Raw genomic sequence first — 17,987 nt, 5'->3', positions numbered from 1 at the left:
GAAGTTTCCTAAAGCAAGAAAACAAGAAAATCTGTCTTAAGGCCATTTTTGAGATACTTTAGTTTCTTTTAAGTTGTTTGCATCCCAATAAAGATGCATTTGTGAGACATGTTGTGTACCGTCAAGTCGATTCTGACATAGTGAACCTTATATGACAGGGTACACCTGCCCCATAGGGTTTCCTAGGCTGCAGTCTTTACAGGATCAGATTGCCAGATCCTTTCTCTCACGAAGCAACCGTTGGTTTGAACTGCTGACCTTTCTGTTAGCAGATGAGCACTTAACCACTGCGCCACTAGGGCTTCTTTATGAGACACATTAGCCTAGTTAAATTTTGTCTTATTTTAAACTATCCCTTTTCACTTGAGTCTATGGTTTGTTTTTTTTTTTTCATAATTTTTCGTGAAATCACATGAAGACCTTTGCAGTTGAGTAGTATGATTTTGGAGCCCTGTTGGCACAGTGGTTAAGAACTCAGCTGCTAACCAAAAGGTGGGCAATTTCGAATCTACCAGCTTCTCCTTGGAAACCCTGTGGGGTAGCTCTACTTTGTCCTATAGGGTTGCTGTGAGTTGGAATCAAATTGATGGCACTGGGTTTGGTTTTTTTGATTTTTCCTATAGGGTTGCTGTGAGTTGGAATCAAATTGATGGCACTGGGTTTGGTTTTTTTGATTTTGTATGATTTTACCTTAGATAGTTTTCAGTGATTGTGTAGACTACAGGTATAATTTTTAATGTCTGCATACCATCCCTTTCCTTGAATGTACCATAGTTTACTTAATTGGACTCCTATTGATGTGTGCTCATAGTTCTTGTTTGTCACTAATATTAACAATGCCGTGATGAACAACATTGTATACTTGTTTTGGGGATTATTGTGTTATCTCCTATCCTCCAGAAATGTACTAGTCAATCTCCCCCTTGCAGCATACGAGAATGCCCCTTTGCCTACATCGCTGTTTATCTGATAGATTAAAAATATTTTATTTAATGTTTATTTATTGATTTCTAAAGTTTAGAATTTTTTGATGTTCACTGGTTATTTGTGTGTGTGTGTGTATGAATCGTCTGTTCATGTAATTTGTCCAGATTTATTTTGGGGTGATGATTTTTCTCTGATTTATAGGAGCTCCTTACATATTAAAGAGCTTCCTTTGACATGGGTAACTTTTTTTTAGTTTGATAATTGCGTTTTAAGTTTGTTAACGGTGCCTCCTGTCTTATGGAAGTTTTCAAATTTCTGTATTTACAAATTTCTGTTTTATCCTAAATAATTTGTGATTTGGAGCTTATAGTTAGAAAGACTTTCCCATCCAAGATAAAACTACTCACATATATTTTCTTCTAGTACTTACGTGATTTGGTTATTTTAACTTTATTTTTAAAGAATTTGTTTTGGTATAAACAATGAGGTTCGGATCCTGCTGCTGCTGCTTCCTTTTTTTTTTTTTTACCAAATGACTTACCTCTGGTTTCAATATTATTGCCTTATTGTAAAATGCTGTTTTAATCATGTACTGGATTATCATATGTACATGGGTCTGTTTCTGGACTATTATATTCCTTTGATCTGTTTTTAATACCATTTCTATACTATCATAGATATATAGCTTTATAATACTTTTAATATTTTAGAGAGAATTCCATTCACTTTACTCCTGCTTTTTAGCATTTCCCCAGCTATTCTTGTTTCTCCATCCCCCACTGGAACCTTAAAATCATTTAAAGTTAAGTCCTCTAGCATAGCCTAGCAACTTTTATCTTGGGTGTCTGGGTTTCCCTCATCATTCCAGGGACCTTAGCAGTCTTTTTTTTTTTTTCGCCTTCAAGTGGAAAGTTCTCTCTGTTGAACATGTTTTGTCTTATCAATTCAGTGTTTAAAGACAAAAAAACTCTTAAAATCTGAAAGCTTTCTCCCTGAGCATATATTCTGTAGTTTGTCATACTGTTCTACTTTTATGTTATACTCCCTTTTGCATCACCCATTTATGGTTAATGGAGGCATCTGAGTTTGCTACTCCTGTGTTATAAACCATTTCTTCAGGGGTTTGAAATGCTCCCACTATTGTCCTTTTCTCAGTAAATTATATCACAGTGCACCCCATTGCCTCCTCAAAGTAGAGTTGATCTTAATGACATGGATGGAATAAAGCTTTTGGGACCTTCATTTGCTGATACGGCATGACTCAAAATGAGGAGAAACAGCTGCAAACATCCATTAATAATTGGAACATGGAATGTATGAAGTATGAATGTAAGAAAATGGAAGTCATCAAAAATGAAATGGAAATTCATAAAGATCGATATCCTAGGCATTAGTGAGTTGAAATGGACTGGTATGGCCATTTTGAATCATACAAACATATGGTCTACTGTCCTGGGAATGACAAATTGAAGAGGAATGGCATTGCATTCATCGTCAAAAAGAACATTTCAAGATCTATCCTGATGTACAACACTGTCAGTTATGAGGTAATTTCCTTACACCTACAAGGTAGACTGGTTAATATGACTATTATTCAAATTTGCACACCAACTACTAAGGCCAAAGACAAAGAAATTGAAGATTTTTACCAATTTCTGCAATCTGAAGTTGATTAAATATGCCTCAAGATGCATTGATAATTACTGGTGATTGGAATGCGAAAGTTGGAAACAAAGAAGGTTCGGCAGTTGGAAAATATGGTCTTGGTGATGGAAATTATGCTGGAAATTGCATGATAGAATTTTGCAAGACTAGCAACTTTTTCATTGCAATTACCTTCAGCAGCATAAACGGCATCTGAACAGAACAAGGGGATACTGCATGGTTTAAAGTCAAGAAAGGTGTGCATCAGGGTTGTAACCTTTCATCACACTTATCCAATATATATGCTAAGCAAATAATTTGAGAAGCTGGACTATATGAAGAAGAATGTGGTGTCAGGATAGGAGGAAGACTCATTAACAGCCTTCAATATGCAGGTGACACAACCTTGCTTCCTGAAAGTGAAGAGGACTTGAAGCACTTACTGATGAAAATCAAAGACCACAGCCTTCAGTATGGATTACACCTCAACATAAAGAAAATAAAAATCCTCACAACTGGACCAATGAGCAACATCGTGATAAATGGAAAAAATATTAACATTGTAAAGGATTTCATTTTACTTGGATCCGTGATTAACATCCATGGAAGCAGAAGTCACCAGATCAAATGACGTATTGCATTAGGCATATCTTCTGCAAAAGACCTCTTTTAAAGTGTTAAGAAGCAAAGTCGTCACTCTGAGGACTGAGGTGTGCTTGATCCAAGCCATGGTATTTTCAGTCGGTTAATATGTGTGCAAAAGCTGGACAGTGAATAAGGAAGACTGGAGAGGAATTGATGCCTTTGAATTGTGGTGTTGGCAAAGAATATTGAATGTACCATAGACTGCCAGAAGAATGAACAAATCTGTCTTTGAAGAAGTACAGCCAGAATACTCGCTAGAAGCAAGGATGGTGAGACTTCATCTCATATACTTTGGAGATGTTATCAGGAGGGACCGGTCCCTGGAAAAGGACATCATAGTTGGTAAAGTAGCAAAAACGAGGAAGAGCCTCAACAAGATGGATTGACCCAGTTGCTGCAACAATGGGCTAAAACATAGCAAGGATTGTGAGGATAGTACAGGACCGGACAGTTTTGTTCTGTTGTATATAGGGTCACTGTGAGAGCTAACTCAAGGGCACCTAACAACAATAACCCCATTGCTCGGACAGTAAGCCTGGGAGTCATCTTCGTTGTGTGCCATCCAGTCAGTTTAGACTCAGTGACCTCATGTGACAGAGTAGAACTGCCCCATAGGATTTTCTAGGCTTTAACCTTTACAGGAGCAGATTGTCAGTTCTTTGTCCGAGCTGCTGGGTAGATTTGAATCACCGATCTTTCTGTTGGTGGCCAAGCACTAAACAATTTCACTACCTTTTCACATGATCCACCACCGCTACCTCAGCAGTTCCTCTCTGATCTGTTCTCACCACTTTCACTGCTGTTGTTACAGTTTACCCCCACGTGTCTGTCAGTTTGTCTTACTGTGGGGGCTTGTGTGTTGCTGTGATGTTGGAAGCTATGCCACCGGTATTCAGGTACCAGCAAGGTCACCCATGGCAGACACGTTTCAGCGGAGCTTCAAGACAAAGGCAGACTAGGAGAAAGGACCCAGCACTCTACTTCTGAAAAGAATTAGCCAGCGAAAACCTTATGAATAGCAGCGGCACAGTGTCTGATACAGTACCGGAAGATGAGCCTGCAAGGTTGGAAGGCACTCAAAAGATGACTGGGGAAGAGATGCCGCCTCAAAGTAGAGTCTGCATTAATGATGTGGATGGAGTCAAGCTTTGGGGACTTCGTTTGCTGGTGTGGCCTGACTCAAGATGAGAAGAAACAGCTGCAAATACCCATTAATAATCAGGACGTGAAATGTATGAAGTATGAATCTAGGAAAATTGATCGATTACTTCTATGGAAAGAGACCATGGAAAAGCTCAGTATCATCAGTCACAACAAGGCCAGGGGCCAACTGTGTATCAGCCATCAGTTACTCATATGCAAGTTCAAGTTGAAACTGAAGAAAATTAGAACAAGTCCAGGAGAGTCAAAGTACGACCTTGAGTATATCCCACCTGAATTTAGAGACCATCTCAAGAATAGATTTGATGTGTTGAACACTAATGACTGAAGACCAGACGAGTTTTGGAATGACATCAAGGACAGCATACATGAAGAAAGCAAGAGGCCATTAAAAAGACAGGAAGACCAAAATGGATGTCAGAAGAGACTGCTCTTTTAAGCTTCAGCATACATATCCTTCTTTCTACCTGATCTGTACACTTAGGTGTATCAGAAGCACTTCAGACTCCCTTCCCCAACACCCTGACACCCAAAGCCTGATAGCTCTTCCAGTGCTCCCTATCTCAATGACTGGTACACCTCTCATAAATCAGAAAATTTTTTTGTTTAAAAATCAGATGACCATAGAGGTATGAGTTTGTTTCTGGACTCTTGATTCTATTCCATCCTCTCCTCATTGACACCCTCCCCACCAAATCTAATTAATTACCAGGTTCCATCAATTTACCTCTGTTATTTCAATGAAATCCATTCATGTCCCTCCATTATTACCACCAAAACTATTTCCCTTGAGGTACTGCAATAACTTTATAAATTATGTCCTTGTAACCACTCTTCTTCCCTCAGTCCATTCTCCATGAGGTAGACAGAAGGATCTTCTTAAAACACAAATCCGATTATGTCATGCTGCTGCTTCAAACCTTTCCCTGGGCACCTGTTGCTATGAGGATAAAGATCAAAACCCTTGGTGTGGCCTGTAAGGCCCTGCCACTGCCTGACTTATTTCACACCATGCTTCTCCTACATTTCTCTCACACAAGCTTGGTGATCACATCTTTTTCTTTCAGAGCCGTCATTGAACCTTTGTACGTGTTGTTCATTCTGCCTGAAATGCTTCCTCCTTCACTTCCTCCCATGTGCCTCCTGCATGCCTACCTTCACATTGATTCTTTAAAGTTCAGGGTAAATTTTGTGTCCTCGAAAAATCCTTTCCCACGCATACAAAGTCAGAACCTTAGATTATGTACTATCTCCATACTCTTTTCTGTGCTCCAGTATAGAACTTTATAGCCTTTATTGTTAAATGATTAATTTTATGTTTGTTCTTTAATATCTTTTTCCTTGATAGAATATAAGTTCCATGAAGCTAAGGAATTTTGTCTGTTTTAGTCACAAGTGGATTCTCAGTTCTTTGTACCTGGTAGGCACTAGGGGAAAAACTTCACACACATTTTTCTAATGAATGAATGTCAGAGAATTCTCTCCCACTTATGAAAGAGGCATGTTTTGATCCTTTTTCTTGGTGTCATTAGCTATATTATTATTTTCCTTCTCTATTTTCATAATGTTTCTTCATGGGGGTATGCTTGTTTATTCCCAGGATTTATATATGTTAAACATACTAGGTATTTATTATAAGGATTATTTTGAAGTCACTGAATGGGGCTTTTAAAAAAAAAAATCACTTATACCTGAAATAATAAAATGTAAAGCACTTAAGTAGCCTTTTATAATCACTAAATTACATTAACTTCTTCCTTATATTTATGTAGCTATTTGGAGTCTCTGACTTTCTTTCACTGTGTTATAACAAGGGTCAGCAATTTTTTTCTGTAAGAGTCCAGGTAGTAAATATTTTAGAATTTGCAAGCAGGTGGATGGAAAGAGTCTCTTACCACTACTCAGCTCTGCTGTTGTGGCATGAAAGCAACCATAGACAGTACATAAATGTGTGGCCATGGCTGTTCAATAACACTTTATTATGGACTTTGAAACTTGAATTTTATGTACATCTACTCATTTACTGACTATCTTGTTATCCTACATTTCTCATTTATGACAGTAGTAAAAAATCTACTCTCTGACTCTTTTGCATATTAACAACATACGTCTGGTAGTAATGAACACTGAGGTGTGAGGCAAGAGTAATGCTGGTGTGATGGTTAAGGTTATGTGTCAACTTGGCTGGGCCATGATTCTTAGTGGTTTGACAGATATGTAATGATGTGATTGGACAGTTATGTAATAATGTAATTTGGCAGTTATGCAATGATGTCATTATCTTCCATTTTGTGATCTGATGTGGTCATCTTCCATGATCATATAGGGCTAATTTTTGCATAAATACCTGGTCTTTGGAACCTAACTATGTCAGTAAGTGAGGAGTAAGTGTACTTTTCATTTGTCAAGAGATATTCTTTTAATTTTTTCCCCCAACCAGTTAAAAATGTAAAAAAATTCTTTGCTCATGGGCTGTACAAAAACAGGTGTTGATCCCTGAGCCATAGTTTGATGACCCTCTATCTATAACTTCCTCTGTTCTGTTGAATTCTGTCGTGTACAAGATTAAAAGAAAAAGCAAAGAAAGGCAGGTTACCCCTTTCTAGGCAGAAACAATGTTGACTGCGTAAAGAGAAATGAATTTAAAATTGTACTAAGAGGTATTTGACGACAACTCGAGATTTTGTTGCCTGTGCCTTCTATGGAGTCTGGTACCTAATAGGTAAGCACTCTATGAAAAAAAAAAAAAAAGTGAATGAATTAATCTAGTATTTGAACCCAAGCCTATCATTTTCCCTTGAGGCTGGTACTTCAAATTTAATATATAAATCTTCAACAGATGGATTGCCAAGTAGAATTTATAAAGGAAATTAATTTCTTGGGCACTATCAGGAATCTAGGAGCCTTGGTGGTACAGTGGCTAAGAGCTACTGCTGCTAACAGAAGGTTGGTAGTTCGAATCCACCAGCCACTCCTTCGAAACCCTATGTTTTTATTTTCTCTGCCAACTACAGCCTTAATTTTAAAGAATTTTGTTGAGGATAGCTTAGCATTGACATAAATTATGAACTGTTGCAACAATGTAGAAAGAGTTGCTAAATCAAACCTGACCTTTAACGCTAACTTTCTGAGTGTCTTTATTGAATCCTTTTACATTTTGATACTGTAGATGCTACCCTTCCAGAATGATTCTATGAGTTTTCATTCCCACCTGTGTCTAGGTTCTCTAGCTACTCAAAAGCTTCATTTCCTTATTAAATGAAATGCATATGGCATTGAATGTGACATTTTGAGTGACAATATTTGGTGTATTTCCTGATTTTTCTGACTTAAATTAGTTAGATAAAATAGGTTGTGATTGTTTGTACTTTGAAAAAACATGGAACTCCTTTATGAGGGACTATTTATAGTTGAGTTAGTTCATTGGGAGAGAAGAGAGAAATTAGAGGTTAAACTAAAATTTGAAGGATTATCCTAATTAAAATTAATTTAGAACAAGATTAAGGCATTGAAGATTATTCTGTGTTAATACAGTGTATTGGTACTTTCAGAGGCTGATAGAATGTTAAAGCCGAGAGGGACTGTAAGATCTCTATTCCTTTTCATTTGACAGCTCAGGAAACTTTAGAAGCACCTCCCTAGCATTTTGTGGACGTGTAACTAAGTACTGGATACTTGGATTGGGAACAATCAACCTGTTAGCTCCTTTTTTATGAGTCTTTATAAATTCTTCATAGGACTTTGTTAATTTAAAAATTCTCTGTGCAGTTGTCTCTTTAATATGATTAAAGATATTGCAATCTTAGATTAAAACCCCCCCTGATCTGTGTAGATTTACATGTATCGACAGCCTTTTACTATTTTAAACATCCACATTGTATAATGATGTCATTTTGGCAACACAGTTTTTGCAATTATGCCTTTTTTTGGTTGTTAATTTCTCAGTCAGTTGACATAGTTCACGTTTTCTTCCTTTCAGGTAAATGACACAATTCACAAATCTTTCTTTCCTGGGAAATGTGGATAATTGTTTAGTAAATAATGAATAACGTGGAGTGTTTCCTTTGTTCCGTACCTATTTTTAGCCAGTAGAGTTGAACTGAGTCTGTATTTTCTTTTATAGCTGTGAAGCATTTCCAATTTTTGAATTTCAATAGTACAATGATTTTTTTCACTGAAACTGAACATTCAGGATACAGTAATACTGGCAGTACTCTTCAATTATTTGTCCATGACTTAAAGTAAAACAGTAACTCTTCTTTTTTAAATATGGGAATATAATTTTAATAGTTTTCATTTACTGATAATTTTGAATATGAACATTTTCATGATGTAATGAATAGGTGAGATTATAGCATTTTCCCTATTCCTGACTGTATAGTCAAATGTGAATTACATATTATATATTATATATTATATATTATATATTATATATTATATATTATATATTATATATTATATATTATATATTATATATTATATATTCTTTCCAGCGTTCTTACTTAAATGACATCTGTCATCATAAATGGTTCATGTCCAAACTGATATATTTCATCTTATATTCCTGCTTTAAGTGAGTCACTGACTTGGAAATATTTTTTTTAACTCTCACTTTTAACTGACCCTACCCACCCAAACTCACCCACATCCATACCTCCTCCACCCCAAATAAAAACAGAATTGTGCAGGGAGCTGTGCTCTGATGGCGCTGACAGAATTCAACACAGGAAACTATAGGGAAAAAAAATATATTTATATATTTATTTATTTTATTATTATTTTTTTAGCTACCAAAAATGACCTTAGATCTCCGAGGAGAGACACTGCTTCGTTTTGTGGCTTTTGTGTAACGCTGAAATCCAGAAAGAATACCTGCCTGGAATGTGTTGTAGAATGAGTGTTCTTGTCCTTTCTGTAATTCTTGTTCCCTCTAAGATGAACAATGGCTGCAGTTTTCTCAAGCTATTCTGCTTGGATTTTGAGGGGCATTGTTGCTTCTAATACACTGGCTGACTGAAAATGAGAGATTCCTCATAGCTCTGAACAGCCAGTTTTTTTATTCATATGTCTGACTGAAAAGCTACTATCCTTGACCCAGAACCTAAAGACATTTTAAGATGAAAGTACAGTTAGTTTCCAAATTACATTTTACCTGTATGATTATATGGACAAATAACAGGAGTAGTCCTTCATTGTTATTTTCTTGAATCGGTAACTGGCTTTCCAACTATCACATTTTCTGTTTGTCCTGCTTTTGGCAGAAGAACTCCTTTGCTAGGTAGTTTATAAGTAAAATTGACCAAATGCCTTTGGTCTTTCACTTGGAGGATGCTAAATTCCCTCATGGGTGGTGACATCTATTGTTAGGTTGAAAAGTCTACTTGTACTTGGAAGGAACAGTGGAAAATGAATTGTATTGATGACTGTTGTGCTGTCTTCTCTTGCTGTGGTTAATAGTAATCATCTTTTTTCCTTCCCCTTTCCTGCTTCCTCTTTCCCTCCCTTCCCCATCTTCCCATATACTTTTTCAATTTATTAAATTGGCCTATATATTTTTTCCTTGCTTTCCTTTTTTTTTTTTTTTTTAATTTTTGTAACCTGCCCCACTCTGTCTTCCCCACTTGCTTGGGTTCCATGTTGCTAGTTTTTATGTTCGCACGCTCATTATCACCCTTTTTTGTACTTCAAATCCCAGCAGCTGCCCAGCCAGGTGCCCGAGCACAGCCCTGTGGTTTATGGGACTGTGGAGAGCGTTCATCTTGCTGCCAGCACCCCTGTTACTGCAGCTAGCGACCAGAAGCAAGGTTTGTGTATGACTGTTTTACTCCCTCTTATGTTTAGTCTCTTTTTTATTAATTGCATTGCCCTTAGCATTCAAGAGCAAGATTAAAATATCTGAAGATTATTAGATAACCACTTTTAAACAGACTTTGAGGAAAAATCGAACTGTTGTACCTCTAGAAAACTAAAACATGGGTGGTTAGTAAAATTTTTTCCCTATATTGTATTAATGGCCCACTATGGATGTCTATTTATAAGTAAATGCTTAGGTACCTTAAACTGTTGTGTTGGAACAACATTGGGAGGAGGGGGGATAAATCAAAGTGTACGAGAACAACACAGCCACGCATCATTTAATGTCCACAATGCAATGTGTGAAATAGAACACTGTGTGAGCATGAGACTGGGTGCTGCTGCCTTGCAGGCAGCACACACTGTTACGTGGTAAACTTTTTATTTGTAGGTAGGGAAATTTCACATTAAAATAATGATAGAAAGTATAGTACAGTACGTACATAAGCCAGTAACATAGGCATTTATTATGACTGTCAAGACATATGCATTACAGGTTATATATGTACTATACCATTATATGCCTGGCAGCGCAATGGCTTTGCGTATAAGAGACACAGGATACACGTGTTCAGTGGGGGAAGCTGTTGCGATCCCTATGTCCGGTTACATCAGCTACATCTCATTTTCCGATTGGGACTTCTGAACTCTTATAACTTTATGGGACTATGGATGTATGTACAGTCGATCATTGCCTGAACGGATGTTATGCGGTGCATGACTTTGTGTGTGTGTGTTTGTGCCTTGCTATTTTAAAAAAGATAAATTTTTCTTCTTACAAGATTGAGCTTCGATGGCCACAGTTGGAGGTAGCGCTGAGTTCAAACCCTGGCTCAGTCTTGCACCTGGCTGATTGGTCTTGAGTGAATCACATACTTTGTGAACCTCAATTTCTTCACTTACAGAATGGAATGAAAAAGACCTGCCTCACAGTTTTGTTGTGGGGACTGGAAATGCCTGCCGTATGAAAACCGCCTAGTAAATTCTAGCCATTTATTATTGATGCAGGAATCATAATAAGGCCTCTATTCCTAATGACCTTGAACATGAAGTATCAAATGTTAAATATACGCAATGCCTATTGGATTGTAAATAGAAAACTCTTAGGGAAATCTCCTGCCTTATCATAGTCTCTCTTTCTTTCCTGCCTAGTTAGAGTTTAAGTTGACTTTAGCTAAAATTGGAGCCCTGGTGGTCGGCAAAAAGGTCAGCAGTTCACATCTACCAGCTGCTCCTTGGAAACCCTTTGGGGCAGTTCTACTCTGTCCTATAGGGTCGCTGTGAGTCAGAATCATCTCCATGGCAATGGGTTTTTTTTTTAGTTTAGCTAGAATTGGCAGACAGTTCCCATTAGGCACAGGGGAACATGTGACTTTAAGCATACTTTTATGTTTCTGACTTCGTTCAAAACAAGAATGTAAATGATATATGTGCTACCTGCTTTCTCGAATAATTCATTCCTCCAAACTCCTCATTATTGTATAGCTGGCTGGTAACAAATATACTTTCTAAAAATTATTCGTTAAAATAGCATTTGGAAATTGGCCCATAATACAAAGTGGAGGTATTTAATATTAGAGCAAGTTAATCACAGTTATAAAGCCTATCAGAGAAGGACTTCTAATATCTGATTTCAGTGTTTTTGTACAACATGCAAAGATAATATGGTGTTTTAAAATAAAAATTTCATTCTTTTCCCTTGAGTATTGAGGAGCCTACTAAAGTAAACCTGAGCAGAGACAAATCCTATGTTGCTGTATTTGTTATATAAGATAGTTTTAAATCAAAAGGTAATGAACCCTAAATTTGGCATGCTTCTGAAAGTTGCACTGCCAGATGCTTCTTTTAGCAAAGTACAGAGCAGTGTACAATGTACAGGAAGACTCATCCATGTTTCAAGCTAATTTATTTAATATTAAATCCGTTCACCTTTCAGGAGTATGGTGGTGTTAGTAAGTTACAAAAGATCAACTTCCTACCTCCAATGGTAAAGCACCTTTGAGTCAAAATTCAGAATGTTAACAATTTAAGTGGAGAGGAATTTGTAGCATATTCCATTCAAAACTTTACTTCATTACACTTGTGCACAGTTACAATCCTTTTGCTATTTAGAATTATGCTAAACATATTGAATACGTCCCATGCTCAGAGGCCTTAAAATATATCTTCTCTGCAGACTTGTTTGTAGGCTTTCTCTGTACCTGTGCTAAAATATAAAAAATTTATAACATATCCTGATGATGATAGTTCTGAGTTGCCGAAGTACAGTATTATTATGTTTGCAGTTCTTTTTTGGGGAAAAAAATGCTAAGATTTTCTAACTATGAGACCCTAGCATTTTGTCATGTTTAGGTCTGCATTTCCAGAGGAAAGAATGCAAGTTATTGGTTTCCTCTCAACTTTTTGCTTAGTGGAAACTTGAATAGTCAACATTTTAATTTGATGTAGAAAATAAAAAAAAGAAAATAGATAAGGATAAATGGGAAAATTATGAGAAGAAAATTTACATTTTAAATTTATTTCATAGAGCTTATAAATAACTCCTTGGGACTACTGCTATCTTCCTCTTTTACCAAATATTCACCAGAAAACTGAGTAACTGTTTTCTAATTCCACTCATAGTCTGCCAATATATAAAATAGTAATTTTTTTAAACCAAATCTGTATAAATTTAGATAACATTAGAAAGGGCTCACCATCATTTATAGAAATTGATCTTCTATAGTTAAAATTTTTTTTTATTCTTATCTATAGATTCCTTTCGAAATTAAATTAGGATGCAAAAATGGACTGGTTTCAGATATTGCTGTTACCACCAGGAACAACAGACTGTGCATTCTGCAATTGGATTGGTTTTTCTCTCTCAATGGAAATGTCATTACTGAGGGTCTGCGTGGGTAACAATCTCATGTTAGCACCCAAGTCACCCACCGGCTTGATTCACCTCATACTTCTGTTTCCATAAGCTTTTTTTTTGTTTTTCCCTTTCCTGAATTGGAAGAATATGGACTTTGAAATTGTTTCCAGGCTGCCGCACTTGATAGTTATGTGATCTTGGGCTTGTGATTAATCTCTCAAACCTTCATTTTCCCCATAGGTAAAATAGGGACATAAGACCTTCTACCCCACTGGTGAGAATTAAAGAAGAAAATGTTTATATGGTATTTGGCCCAGTTCCTGGCACATAATAAGTGCTTAATAAATGTTAGCTGCTATTATTAAACTTTTGATTTTCTCAAAAGTTTTTGATGTGATCAGCTGGAATGCTTCCATGAAGACCAAGGTTCCAGACAAGTACACCCTTTCCCAAATGTTTTCGATACTTTATAAAGACATAGGGTATCCTCAGCTTGATTTGTGAAGAGAAAAATAGTTAAATGAATTAAAATAATACCTTTAGTTGGTGCTGATGGTGTGTAGACACTGCTTAAATGATTGTTGTTCCCTAAGTGAGAAAATGCATTCAGTCAAATGTATTAAGGATATGGCATGAATAATTAAACACAAACAAGAGTTAGAAGGTGCCTTAGGAAAAGAGTAACTGTTAAAAGCACCTGGTGTTGAGTAGGTCTTTAATGAATGGTATTCTGTTGTAATTCAAACATGTGTAGCAATTTTGCTCTGTTGGCATTTAGAAATGAGCATGGTGAGACTTTGTCTCACATACTTTGGACATGTTATCAGGAGGGACCAGTCCCCTGAAGAAGAACATCATGCTTGATAAAAGTAGAGGATCATCGAAAAAGAGAAAGACCCTCAATGAGATGGATTAATACAGTGGCTGCAACGATGGGCTCAAACAGCAACGATTGTGAGGATGGCACAGGACCGGGCAGTGTTTCATTCGGTTGCACACAGGGTCGCTGTGAATCGGAATCAACTCGCAGACACCTAACAATAACAGTTATTTTTCAAAGGAGCCCTGGTGGTACAATGGTTAAAGCACTTGGCTGCTGACTGAAAGGTCAGCAGTCTGCTTCAGTAAAGGTTGCAGCCTTGGAAATCCTATGGGGCAGTTCTTCTTTGTCCTGTGGGGTTGCTATGAGTTGGAACTGACTCAACAGCCATGGGTTTTTGGCTTTATTATTTTTCAAGTGAAACTGTCCCTCAAATTTCAGGGCGCTTAAGGTTCTTGGCCTCTGCCCACTAAATGACAGTAGCACCCTCTTAGTCAACCAAAAGGCACTCATATAGGCAGTTGGTACCACCACAATATGAAAATAAAAGAGGTGTTATTTTTTCTTTCTCATAAATATGTGAAAAATAGAGAAAATGGTGATAAACAAAAAAGGAAAGAAATCTGTTGTTTCTTCACCTGGAACCATTACTAATGACCTCTGTGTAATTCCAGATTTTCCTCTATTCATATATATCGTTATTTATATAATTTTAAGTTACAAAATTAGCTTTATGTTCTAATACAGTTTGTGCCCTATATATATATCTTTATTATAACTACTTACCATGTCATTATGCTTTTAAAAGCTCATTTTAAGAGATTGCATAATATCCCATGATATGCCCAGATCATCAGTTTTTCATAAATCCCTCTTGTTGTACATTTAGTTTATTTCCAGTTTTTTCTGTTATAAAGTGTTGCCTCAAATATCCCAGACCTTAGTCTTTACTCTTTCTTTCATGATTATTTCCTTATGAAAATATCTTAAGGATGGAATTCCTACAAATTCCTAAAGATGGTCAAACAGTATAAACATTTTTAAAGCAGTATATTACATTTCAAACTATCATAGTCTTTATAGTAAAAGCCTTTACAGGAATAAAATCAATGTTCTTTATTTAGATCCTCTGTATTGTACTGTGGGGTCGCTATGAGTCAGAGTAGACTCGACAGCAGTGGGTTTGGTTTGTATTGTACTTCCCAGCATTCTATATTAAAACTTTATTGAGTGGTTTAAGCGACTTTTATTTCAGAATGAGGAGCTCTTAAAAGAATTAACACCTTTTTGTTTCTGTTTCTCTGCATTATTACTAGATTTTTAAAAGAGAATATACATGTGTATTATCAGCCCCAGATATACTTTTGTTTGATTTTTCACTATCAGAAATTTTTTTCCCCAGAATTAGTCATCAAGTTGGAGTACTTATTAGATTGTTAATGCCAGAATTATTCTTTATTTTTTACTTTACTGCATCTAGACTTTATTCAGTGGTCATAAGGGTGCTATTCTGATGTGTTCTTCTAATGGAATCTGGGGGGCCCATGTAGCTGTTATTCTGAGTTGGAAATTATTTGCATCAGAGAGATTTTCTCACTTAAAATATTTTTGCCTCCTGTCCTGGCAACTTAGTCTGTGGGATTTGGTAGTGAGAGCCTATTGATTTCATTTCACCACTATAGTCAATAGAAGGCAAAGTCCAATTTTAGAAGCACTAGCTTCTATGCCCATAAAGTGAATTTTAAGACCTATAAATGTAGTCACAGTGAACGAATAAAGCTTTAACAGTTTAATGTTAATATTTACCATCTGGTTATCTGATTCACTGAGCATAGTCTCACAGACACACTTACTAACTACAGTTTACTGTAAAGGCCCATTGTCACTGGTGTGTAAAGATGTCTGGAGGGGAAAGTAAAGTCCTTTGCAGTTCAGATTGTCTTTTAGTAGTGCTTAAAATTTTTGTTTGCATATGATAAACATATTTATGTGTATCTCTTTTGCAGTGGAGCCTGTTCATCATGCTTAGGAAGCATAAGACCAAAAAAAAAAAAATTTTTTTTTTGTAAGACCAAAAGCACGTCTAAATCTACTTTGGTTTCATTTTCTCAGGGATGAATCACGTCCTTCCTTGCATTTTTCTGGACCTTTATTGTGACAAATTAATTTCAGTCTCACTCTTGCTCTTGTTCTCTGTTTGAACACACACACAGACACGCACACACACATTTTATGTATTCTAAAATATTTCAGGTGTATATATTATTTTATATATATATATAAAATTATATAAAAATCAAATCAAACTCATTGCCATCGAGTCGATTCTGACTCATGTCAACCCTATAGGGCAGAGTAGAACCACCCCATAGAGTTTCCAAGGAGCGCCTGGTAGATTTGAACTGCTGACCTTTTGGTTAGCAGCCACAGCACTTAACCACTATGCCACCAGGGTTTCCATATAATTATATATATACATACATATAATTTTTCTTTTGCATTTGAAAACACAGAATAATATTCTATTTTTAATCCTTTCATTATTTCTGGTTGTGTACTTCTTTTGATGAATGAAAGTTAATTTCTAAATTTACATTTTTTTATGTTCAGCAACTTGAAATTTCACTGAGGTTATGATGGTCTCTCTTAAAACATATTTTTTTAAATAAAAGTAATACAAGTAAATTCCAAACCATACAGAAATACATCAAATAAAAAGTAATGCCAGTCTCTTTGTAGTCATTTAACCCTCTCTCATTTACCCATGTAGTGTCCTGTCACTACAGTGCACCCCAGGTAGAAAAATTTTCCTCAGGGAACAAGGTAAATGATAGAGATTAAGTTTTGTCTACCTTAAAGAAAAGCCCTGTTCCCATCTCAGTTTTGATGAGCTGTTCCATTGTATTCTTGACATAATCATTTGGTGAATTGATCTTACTCCAAAATAAATTTTATATGTAATGGAGACCAAGTAATTGTGGATGTAATGGGAAAAACAATGACAGTATTTTCAGAGTAGCAGAGTAAGTCTAATATTTTGGCGTCTATTCTGTAGCCCGTGATTTAGATTAAGAAGATAAAAGAATTAATCAAAAATAATACAGTATAGTTTCTGATCTACAAATTATTCTTAAAACGCTTTTGTTTTTTCTTTCTTAGAAGAGAAGCCAAAACCAGATCCAGTGGTAAAGCCTCCTTCTCCAGTTCTTAGGCTAGTCCTTAGTGGAGAGAAGAAAGAACAAGCAGCCCAGGTGTCTGAGACGACTACTGCAATAGAATCCACACCAGAGCTTCCTCTGCCTGTGTCACCTACCACTATTTCTCCAATTGCGCGTAATACGATTGCCTCCCCCGTCTCTGCTGCTCTTAGTAGCCAATCAATATTTACCAGTGCTATAGATGACAGATGTGAACTCTCTTCCCCAAAAGAGGACACATTTCCTATACCCAGCCCTACATGTTGCACAGAAATATCAGACCCTTCACCAACAGATGAAATTGATGATGATATATGCAAGAAACCCTGTAGTGTCGCACCTAATGATACTCCACTGATTTCTAGTACTAACCTCATTAATGAAATGAATGGAGTTAGTGAAAAATTACCAGCCACAGAGAGCATTGTGGAAATAGTAAAACAGGAGGTGCTGCCATTGACTCTTGAATTGGAAATTCTGGAAAATCCCCCAGAAGAAATGAAAGTGGAATATGCCCCAGCTCCCATTACCCCTTCCACAGTTCTTTCCTTTTCTCCATCTCCTCCAACTCCTCCAGCCTCTCCTCCTCCCACTCCAGCCATTGTTCCTGCTGCTGCCACTACCATTAGTACTTCCAGTGCTCCCACCACAGTTCAGGGAGTCTTAGAAGAGGACAAGAGCATAAGAACTTGCTTTAATGAAGATGGAAAAGAGATTCAAAACAAAATAGAGGCAGAAGCAGATGGGCAAACAGAAGAGATCATGGATTCTCAGAGCTTAAATTCAAGAAAGAGCCCTGTCACAGGTAAGCTTCTCTGCCATTAATGATCTTATACTTGCTGAACATGAAGAATCAGCAGTGTTTGTTTTTAATTGGCTACTT

General features: G+C 36.6%; 1 protein-coding gene across 21 annotated transcripts in view; it reads left to right on the top strand.

The window, feature by feature from the left end:
* Positions 1-17,987, top strand: part of EIF4G3 (eukaryotic translation initiation factor 4 gamma 3) — a 389,785-nt gene that overhangs the window by 247,433 nt on the left and 124,365 nt on the right. For 17 of the 21 annotated variants that reach the window (XM_064281421.1, XM_023551957.2, XM_023551955.2 and 14 more), the window contains 2 exons: positions 10,073-10,181; positions 17,067-17,909. In XM_064281421.1, coding sequence (XP_064137491.1) covers positions 10,073-10,181; positions 17,067-17,909 — 952 coding nt within the window. The remainder of the gene's footprint in view (positions 1-10,072; positions 10,182-17,066; positions 17,910-17,987) is intronic. The other 4 variants (XM_064281426.1, XM_023551960.2, XM_064281418.1 and 1 more) reach the window with 1 other exon arrangement.

This window comes from Loxodonta africana, chromosome 3 (genome assembly GCF_030014295.1).
Source record: "Loxodonta africana isolate mLoxAfr1 chromosome 3, mLoxAfr1.hap2, whole genome shotgun sequence".
Taxonomy (NCBI): domain Eukaryota; kingdom Metazoa; phylum Chordata; class Mammalia; order Proboscidea; family Elephantidae; genus Loxodonta; species Loxodonta africana.
The sequence above is the reverse complement of the archived record's forward strand: the minus strand, read 5'-3'. Positions and strand labels throughout refer to the sequence as shown.